Here is a 10,831-nt window from a genome sequence, read left to right on the forward strand (position 1 = left end):
ACCACAATCCTGGCCACGTTAATAAAAAACATAAATCAGGTAAAACATTGAGAGAAAAACAAAGTGGTAATGGAGTGGTGAATAATAATAAGGCAGTCTATGTATCAAATCGTGAGAGCATTGAGGTTTTTTAAATTAGTTGAAATTAGCAACTGTTGACACATTTACGTATATTTGGAAACTTTTCTCATCATCTCCACTCACTTATGATGGGTAAACAGGCTTTGCATATGTTTTCTATTTCATCCTCATTGTCATTCAGGGGGAGCATGCATGCACCAACATCACATACCAACCGCTATGTTTGGGGCCATAACGGATGAATTGCCCGAGGACAGACAGCCAATCCTTTCCCACAGCAATCTGAGTAATTGTGTTCAGGCACAGGGACGCTGTTGGATTCTCTCTGCAGCCAACAGGCAACCTTTTGACTCATCCTGGTTGTTTAACTGACCTGAGGATACTAATACCAGTCCTCACACAGAGCACAGCAGCATTGTCTTGCCTTGTTCCCCTCAGCACACAGTCTGCGAACAAACCTTGTCCATGCATTCAAAGTATACATTAAAAGCATAACTGAGGTAAAGTAGAAGCATCTATCACCCACTTGATTAATTCAGTTAAAGTCATGCCTCCGCTTCTCTGCGAGAGGCCCTTGAGGAGCAATTATGTCATTTAGAGAAAACAGACATTTATCTCTCTTAGCATAATGGTGTATGGAAGGAGAGCATTAAAGAAACAATAGCAGCACTGGTACACCACCATCCTTCAAGACCACTGCCCAAACAATAGAAAAGAAAGAGAAAAGTGTGAGTCAACTTTTTCAATGTATTTCTATCAAATCAATTACGCTCTTTGTGAAGATATATTCAATAAAACTGACACAGCTGTGTAAGCACTTGAACTGAACACTGAACTCCAGTGATCCAACAAAAGATGAGACTTAATAAATAAACCATTGTGACAGCGCTTCCTCGCTGTTTTGCCTCTAAATCTGGGAAAATAACCTTTTTTTAAAAAACTTGGTATTAATAAGTAAACAGTTATATAGCACTGGTCCTGCACATTTATCACAAGGAGATACTGCTGGTTCACCAAGATCAAGAATACAATTTAAAGTAGCACACATTTTGAGCACCAGACCTGCATGTTTTTATCTGAAGTCTAAAATTGCCCTTTAAGACTGCATCCCATTCATCCTCTCAAGCTAAATAAGATGCATGTTGTGGTTTTATCTGTAAATATGGATTTTTGTTCTTATGTCTAGAATCTTTGAACACACACACACACACACACACACACACACACACACACCAGTGATTTTTATATGTATAATTCATATTAACACACTGATATAGCGCAATATGTACACAGAAGTGCTTTTCTCTGTGCTTTTCTCATAGAAAATATACATCCTCAGTCTGTTGACCTTAACAGCGATGAATAATGGGATCATAAAGCATTTAATGGGCCCACTGGAATTTATCAGATGCAGACAGTCCCCTTACTTAGCAATAAAATGATTACATGGTGTGCTGAGCCCAGACTGACAGTTCATGGCTAATTTAATTAAAGCCTCATTTATACAGCAATGGAAAGATCTTTTACCTTTTATTTATTGAGGGTGTGTTCAGTGGGAACTTCACACTCTTTTAGGTACATTTACACCTAAAAACTGAGACACAGTTTAGTACTGTGTGCCACTGAGGGTTTTAAACATCTCAGCACTTGGGGATTCATACTTGCTTAAGGGTTACTTGACTGTAGAGCTTGGAAAATATCCTCTCATAGCCTGATCAAAACCAGGCACCATTTAGCCCTTCCTTTCTTCCCACCTCCTGTCGTAGATAGAAATACAGTTGGAGCTTTGTTTTATCCTAATTAGTGGTTTTGACATTCAAGAGGAGGCAACTCCACCTGAATGCTGTTGTGTACTTTATAAATTGGCACAATTTTAACTGACATTTGAGTTTTCGCTTTAAAACTCTGAAGAACACTGTGAATACGTCTGAGAAGGTCACCACACAAAACAAAATGCTATGGTGTAACAAGGCCAAAGAAATAAAGTATAAACCAATATCAAGAGTGGAGGTCTCTGCATACTTAAGTTAAATGCAAGTATTTAATGATAAAAGCTTTCGATTACTAGACATCCATCAAGGCCTTTGCGCTTTTCTTCACATCTAAGGTAGTTTGTAACAGTGTTGTTAAGGATTTTTGGGAAATGGCTGGGGCTTATCTGATCAGAACTGATCATAAACAAATTTAAATAACTCTCAGTCTCTAAACGTTTGAATAGTTATATGTTCTTACTCACTCATCTCAGTAGTAGGTTAAATCCAGTGATGAGTCAGGTAGGGTTTTGGTTTTTTACATTTATTTAAAATAAAATTAGATAAAAAGAACAATAAATATTTCTTGTCTTCTATATATTATGTAGAATATATTAAATGCAGTATGCACTCATATATATTAATGTAACTAAACCAAGCATTAATAATCAGGAGCCTTGGTTTCATGCATTATGTCTCTTTATAAAATCTGCAATGCAATGATTCATCTATACACTGTTTCGTAGAACTTTATTCCATTTATTAGGTCATGGAAACAATATGCACAAGGTCAACAAACAATAGCAGCCCATAAAACACATGCTCTGAAATGGCCAGCAGCATTTAAGAACATCCAGTTCTCAAAACATTCACCAGTGAAAAACAGTCACATCATTCTAATTTAAAGATTCTCATATGTCAGACAATTTCAACACGGGAAAACAGGACCAGGGTGTAAAATGCTGTAATACTATCCACATTCAGTATATTTCATGTCTTTCATGTGTTTCTTTGTTACACAAACTGTGAAAATAAAAATTAAAGCCAAATATAATCACTAATTCACAATTCACTGTGGAGCGTGACAGTAAAGCCCCCAATACTCAGTTTGGCTCAGTCAAACCAGAGTTCATACTTGTAAAACACTGTACACTCCTCTTGCGTCAGTCATTAATTAGTATAATAGTGAAAGTAGTAGTATAAATATTTAATAAGAAAATCATGCAGCCACAAAAGCCCAACACATATTGAAAAAATATGTTCATATCCTTTAATAGAATTACAACATTACACCACGGCATACACGAGGACACTGCTACAAAATGAATCAAAAGTGCATTGCATGTTGAATGGATAGAAGTCAAGTAGAGGACAAAGACATAAAGTACCAAAAGGACACTTTGATGGGTAGGTAGATATTCTTCTTTTCACCTCATCTCACCTCATGTTACGTAAGACTGCCTATGAAGGTATGTAAAAAAATGACATAAGGTTGTAAAATGTACAGCATTCTTCAATTAAACATGGGATGAAAGGAGAAATAAAGAGCACTGACAAAGAAGCGCTGTGAGAGTGTTTAAATAGCCCTCATCTGAGAATCGTGTCTCAGAGTTGCACAAAGTTCTTGTTTAACATTCACGAGCAGAGGCATAATGTGAACAAAAGATAAGAAGATGACATCTGATAGACAGCCGGTATTTATTTACATTCATCAGTAGAGCCTTGGCTGGTGGCCCAACCGTTTCCATTGTATCGTATGAGCATGTGACACCATCATGTGCTCTTTAAACAGACTTGACTTGCTTGTTGTACCTGCCAGGTTAGTTCTCCCCTTTGAACAATAATTACACTTAATGTTTGACTTTTTTATGCCTTTAATGAATCTCAATTTTGAAAATTGCTTCAAGCAAAACTCATGATGACATGTTTTTATTATTGAAGCAGGAGAAGGAAAATTTACTTGGCGGCAGCTCAAAATGGCAGCAAGGATTATCTTGTACTTCATCAGTGAACTGCTCACATGTTAACTATCTGTGCCAGTCTGTGATTCTTTGTACCAGAGGAACAACAAAGAAGTTTACAGGAATTCAATGCTTTTCTGTTTTTCTACCTCACTTCTGGCTGATAGAGGCCGTCAAAATGATTATTTATGGCACAATATGTTTCAGACGGCATCAGAAAATAATCACCTGAATACTAAAGCGTTTGAATCTAGGATTTCCAAGGAAGCTGAACAAAGATGTATGACTTATCCAACAGTTTTAACATAGCAAATAATTTCTTCACCCTGTTTTCACAATGCAGCAGATGGAAATTGAGCACAAATGCAAAATATCAAAATGATGATGATGATGAACATTTTTCTATCAGAAACAATCTGTTCTTGTCTTGAAATCTCAAGACATCAAGTGACTCGTTAGCTCACAAGGCAATCAGTACATCACTTCCATGCATTAGTGACTTGAGTGAGAGAGATGAAGCCAGCTGGCAACGCCGGATTCTCCGGACCTCATAAAGCCTGTTTCAAATCATTATGTAATTGTACACTCCCTTCGATGCTGGTGCAGGACTCTCGTTTGTTATTGCCAGCTGAAATGGCTTTTCCCCCTACACAAATAAACACCTCTCAAACAGGTGAGCAAACCAAACTTAAGAGTCCTGACAGTCGAAGATTTAATTCATAGAATAATTTCTAAAAGAGACTTGTGTGTAATTTTGATATGTGATAGCATGTTTGTAGCAGAAAGCTAATTAGATTCTGACAGACATTAACTATCATTGCCTTTGAAGATTATGCCCTGTGGACCAATAAACTGGAGTATACAGATATTTCCATAACTCTCCTGGTACTAATGAACATTCATAACGGTAAAAGCACTGTAATATTACAGAAAGCACTCCTGGCAAACATTATAGGCTTTAAATGGGGCCATCAAGGAGGGTTGAAATGTATCGTGTTTTCTATTTACAAAGAATTAATTATTATTCTGCTATCTTCCTTTCCACAGTGGGGGTTGGGTGGGATATAAGACCCTGTAAAATTCGCAACCACATGTAAGGCCAGTTAGCTTTAAGGGCATATTCCCTTGTGTAATCATTGTTTCTTTACTGAAGAGCTGGAAGCTTCAGAGTCTCCTGGACAGAGAATGGAGATAATCACATGACGCAGATTGGAGGCCGATTGGGTCAACGGTAAAACCTCCCTCATCCCACTGCAGCTTGAGAATAAACACAATCATTGCTTTAAATGCATGGATTAAACCGCAGATGTTACTTTTGAGGTGTATATTAACTGCTGCACGAGGTGAACATATGCTTGGAATAAAAGCTCATAATGCAGAGCCACAAGCTCAATTAGAGCAGCAGTCATTAAAATGAACGCCCCTCATGTCAGTGTGATAGCACTTAGACATTAATGAAACTGAATACATTTGTGTTTTCACGTTAACAAGCAAGGTACCATATGTAAAGCACCCTGCACATTCATAGCTGGCAATAAACTCCAGAAAATATAAATAATGCAAAATTGTTGGTTTCTGAACAACACGCATAATATCGTCCTTGTTTTCACTCACCGATGTTAATAGTTTGGGTGGAATACTAAGGCAGACCGGCTTCACAATCACGTTACATGGAAACAGTAAATATTCATTTTTCACATGGCTTTAGCACATAGCAGTTTCCTATAGGGTCATTATCAGTGAGCTTGTATTCTCACATTTGAAAGGCAAAAGGCAAGACCGGGCAGAGCAGAGTGTACGTAGTTGCTTGATGAGAAGGCAGAGTTGTGGCGTTGGTGTGAGAAATTGTCCCACAACCTGAGGGTTACCATGACAGCAAAAGCATCCATCCTTGAGATGTGTTTGACTGAGATGCCGGACCTCTTGGAATACATTTACAACAGGCCTATGGACGACAATTAGATGATGTTATGCAACGTAGATAACATCAAACCACCTCACTGAAAAAGTTCCTTCACTCTTCATTTGAGGCCTCTGAGAAATTGCACTGTACACCAACATTTACTTCCATTTAGAGGTAACATCAGCACTACAAGGATACAATTTGGCCAATAAGAAGAAAAATGGCAGAATACGTTCAAAGTGTCCAAAGCAATTGCCACAGAATTAAAAGCATGAATTCATGTAGCAAGAAAACATGTCTAAAACACCCAGTAGAATGAATTAATAATGAGACCTGCACACTACACACTGGTGGAAGCTTGTGAACCACAGCACATTGGGTGTAATAAATTTGGCCAACAAGATCTTTAATCTTTTAAGTTCTGTGGTGTCTGTGTTTTGGGCAGCTTGAACATGACTTTCTTCATTCCATTATATCTCTACTCATCAGCCTTGTATCCAAGAAACCTCTCTCTACTTATGTAACTGGTCAAAAGCACCAATCATTTTTCTTTTCCTCCAAAAAGATCTGGCTGGTGAAATTAGGGATGCTTATAATTACACACTGTGTGTTCACAGAATAAGAATACTTTTAATCCAATGCAATAGTAATGACAGTGATAGCTAGAGCCTTGTAACTACAGAAACAGACCAACCTGTCATCCATAATCTCATAATGTTGAACAGCACAGATCTACAGTTCTTTCTCTCACACACTTTGATGAGAGAGAGGCCTATTCTCTTATCTTTTCTTTTATTCTGAAAAGGAAATTACTGTGAAATTAATTGCACAACAGTTTACCAGTGCATTCATATTCAGGAGGAAAAGTGGCAACAAACTAAAAGCTTCACATTTCAGAGTCTTTGCTTGTTATTCAACGAACACCACATACAGTATATTATAACATTTACAACAACTGATACCCTTCATCAGCATTCAGCACAGAAAAACCAATTTCATATAACGACAAACACTAATAAATAAGCTTACAATCAACAATTGGCTCCAGTTTAGGATTTACATTTTTCTTCTAAATGATCACCCATCTCTTTTTAAACAAAGATATTACATTTCATGTAACACACGGAAAAGCTATTTACAACTTAATATAAGCAATTTACAGTTTCTTAATTTACGAACATTCACAAAAAACATTTGTCCTTTAGTTAGATTATGGCTTCAAGTTGTTGAAAGCAATGACTCAAAGATGCACTTCTTCCATATAAGTCAGTTTAGAGTCACGCATATTCAGTTCTTGGCCCTTGGAGATGTTGTTATTTAAACTTAAAACTAGCAATGAGAGAGTTCCTGGCAGCCACGCTGCAGCCAAGTGCGAGTGGTGACACGGTCATGCATCCAAATGCTGGTTAGGTGACTTTAAATGTGTTTTATGCAAAACAAAAGCACCCAGAACAGACTCAGCTGGTTCTCATTACCAGTACAATAGAGACTACTCTTGTCTCCCATTGCACAATGTCCTTCTGTAGTGGACATGGAAAAATCCACATTTTTTTCCACATCCAAGACCATACTTTATCCATTTTAACATCCATCCAATCTGGCTTCAAAGTCACAAGATAGCAATACCTGTAAAAGCTCAACTTAGCTACTTTGTGGTTTAAGGTTGTTGCCGTCGTGGTTCTGCTTGTTAAGAGCATCCAGAGCCGCCTGGGGCTCCTTCTGATCCTCTATGGAGCAGTTGGACACTGCGTTAGCCACGATGCAGAACTTGCGAAGGAGGATCTCCCTAAAGAGCAGATAGACCCACGGGTCCAGGATCTGGTTGAGGGAGGCCAAGCGGATCGCTGTCAGGAAGAAGTTACAGTCCAAATGGACATCCTGGCTCGAGGTGTGATTGGAGGTTGTTGCTGTTGAATTGCACATGTGGGAGGATACCTGGGTAGAGATCATCCTCAGCATCAGACCCTGAGGAAAGAGGCAGAGGACAACAGAGGCATGTCACAGGTCTGTATTATGAAACAAGGCCTAGAGGAGTGTGATGTAGACCTGCTCTATATGAAAACTGTCCTGAGATAACTTCTTTTATGATTTGGCGCTTGACTGAATTATAGAATATTCAATAATCCAATTTATGTTTTTTAGTGAAATTGAGAAAACCTTTCAGAGGTCTATGTTATATCATATGCACACTTTTTGGCTGAGATAATAGTTTTGGATTTTGTGGGCAGGTCCTATTACATTTAATATTTAATGTGGCTGACACTAATCCCAAGACAATCCAGAGCAGCTATAGTATCAAAAGACTTGGAGAAAAACATAATGTTAACACTCTAGGTACTCACTCTCTGCCAGGAGTGCTGTGGCTTCTATAAATATCCTTGGTGAGACTATTAAATATGTGACTGACAATGCATGACCTCACAGCACACTGAGCAGACCCCCCAAACAGGACTCAGCTAAGTAGATTGCTCCTTAATGGAAAATGGCAGCAGTGTTTCAAAGAAATCATACATGGCATAATTTATGTGACTTTCATGCATGGTTTGTATTTGTGCATGTGGAGATGAAGCATCTCCAGAGACACAAAGACAGGCAGCTGTCAATGAAACCCAATTATAATGTGAATTGTGAAACTGGCTACTATATCATATTAAAACAAGAGCTTTAACTGTATGAGACTATGAGAGAATATCATTTCATCGGTTATATCTGGACATGGTTGTATACTAAAAGAAATGTATAGGCAGCAGTGGCCTGCAAACACATACCAGCAGAGGAGACCAGCATATAAGGAGGACGCACATAATCCCTAACAGCTGAACGACGGTCTCCGTGGTGAGCCGTTCCCACTGTTTTGAGGACTGAGACGTGCCAGACTTTGTTTTACAGCGGATAATTAAGCCCCGGATGGTCACTACATTGCAGGAAAGTGTTACAAGCAGAGAGAAAATCCCAAGTGCAGCGAAAGTGATGGAGAAAAACATATTGCCCCAGACATCTCTGTCCCCAGTGCTGATGAAGCACCAGGTGCCCGGCCACTGCTGTGTGTATTCCCCGACCCCTGCAATGGGCAGCAGCGCAAAGAGCAACACCAGACACCAAATGACAACCAAAGTCTGCTTTGTCACACTTGTCTTCATGTGGTTGGAGTACCAGTGGGGGTTTGTTATCGCCATGGCCCTTTCAATTGCCATGGCACTGGCCAAGAAGAGAGCGCACAGGCCAAAAGTTGTCATGCACACACCGAAAAAAGCGCATAAATGTCCGGATGGGTCGATAGTCTTCCAATTCTTACCAGCTCGGTAGACTGATATTACTATTGGACTTGTCAAAAGCTGTCCGAACAGGTCAGTTAACGCCAGAGATCCGATGCAAAGTAAGAACGACCTTTTCCTTTTATTTTCCTTCTTTCTGTAAGAGATACACACCAGAATAAGAGCTAATGTGTTGCCCACCATGCCAGTGATCATCATGGTTATAGGAAAACCCACTGATACAGATCCACAGCTGGTGCCGTCGCACGGTGGTTTGGAGACGTTTGCGCCCTGCATCTCTCCAGTTGTGGTCTGCAAGCTCACTAGATAATCACAGCCGTCCTTAGTCATCCTTTGGGGAAGGCTAAGCCAACATGCAGTGGGAAACCTGTGTGCGCGCCTGGCATCCTCTTGCGTTTAAAACTCCTCCAAATGAATGCGGTGCGTAAAAGCGCGTCGGGTCCTCTACAAGCTGGAGGCGGGACTACCTAGAAAAGCGCTAAGAGGAAGCAAACAGTTGACGCTGCATATGGTTTTACATACACTTACTAAATCATTAACCCGACTTTTAGAGACCTCAGATGTCGGTTTTGAAGGGTTATTAGTTAATCAACTTTATATTTAAAAGCATAGGCTGCGACACTTTACAGTAACACTATCGTACCTGCTTTGGACCCCACGAGTCAAGATGCTAGAGATTAGAGCACCATCCGGACTCATTTGATGAGATGTGGGAATAAATAAACAGATCTGTGCCTCTTAGGAGGAGAAAGTAGTGAAACACTGGCCGTAAGCCTCTGGAAGCAGAGCTAGGGTATACTGACAGGATTAAAAGTGGGCTGTATTAAATCATTTGGCTACCTCCGGATGATGATCATTAGAGGGACATTCACATTGAAGGAAATTAAGTTGTGCATCATTTCTCATATAAATATCTAAGCCAATTAATATGATTAAACCTGAATACGTACGGTTTATCTTTTTATAAATGCGTTGTGCATTCAGTAAACTCTGGCTCATATTGCTTACAAGAGAAATGTCCATATTACATTAATATTGTGTATCTATTACCAATACACAAACAGCATGTGTGGCACTGCATCTGTTCAAAACTTTGCAGCAAATCAATTAATTTGAGTCTGAATGCAGTAAGTTACATTTCATAAGTATTCAGCCCTTCTGTTATTCATTAACAGTATATTTAATCTTACACTCAATACCTAGAGTAACAAGTGCCACCTGTTGACCGGAATGAAAACAACACAACAGTGTGGAACATGTTGAGTATTTAATTACTCCGGATTCACGCGTGAGGTTGAGATTAATCGAAATAAGCCTGAGTGCTTCCTATCATCAGTCAGATTGTACATTAGAGTTACTTTTTACATGATCATCTATAAACTGCAGGGGAGTCAATCACAATGGATTAAGTGCTACTGTAGTCTATAGCGATGAAACATCATATTTCATGTCATTTGACGAAGTTAAAACATTTGAAACCCACTTCAAGGCGTTACCACAGCAACGCAAGTAACGACTTTACCTAGTTACCGCAGGTCAGCTGTGAAAAGCCTCTTAACGTTATACAATGGAAAATGTAACTCATGGACTATTAATAAATTAACCAAGTACTAATTAAGTACAGCTCATATTAATGTAAAATAACATTACTGAAAAATAAATTAACTTTCACTGGACTGCTGAGTTAATCTCAACTGTCTGTATTTACTGTAATTCACTAAATAATGGCTAAATGTCAGATTAATCTCAAGTATAGTGATACGGGATTACACACATACATCTGTCAGATTTAACAACCATTTAAAGTGCTAAATGAATTAGGTTTCTTCTCCCAGACACACAAGGAAGTAACAAAAAAAA

The 10,831-nt window shown here is 38.9% G+C and overlaps 1 protein-coding gene across 1 annotated transcript; it reads right to left on the reverse strand.

The window, feature by feature from the left end:
* Positions 1–2,616: 2,616 nt before the first annotated feature.
* Positions 2,617–9,371, reverse strand: ptger3 (prostaglandin E receptor 3 (subtype EP3)). Its single transcript, XM_035652668.1, has 2 exons — positions 8,465–9,371; positions 2,617–7,661 (listed from the first exon to the last, which is right to left on the reverse strand). The coding sequence occupies exons 1-2, from the start codon at positions 9,299–9,301 to the stop codon at positions 7,338–7,340; spliced, it is 1,161 nt and encodes a 386-aa protein (XP_035508561.1). The 5' UTR covers positions 9,302–9,371; the 3' UTR covers positions 2,617–7,337.
* Positions 9,372–10,831: the final 1,460 nt, after the last annotated feature.

The sequence above is a fragment of the Morone saxatilis genome, unplaced genomic scaffold (assembly GCF_004916995.1).
Source record: "Morone saxatilis isolate NCDOM2014 unplaced genomic scaffold, NCSU_SB_2.0 Contig12, whole genome shotgun sequence".
NCBI lineage: Eukaryota > Metazoa > Chordata > Actinopteri > Moronidae > Morone > Morone saxatilis.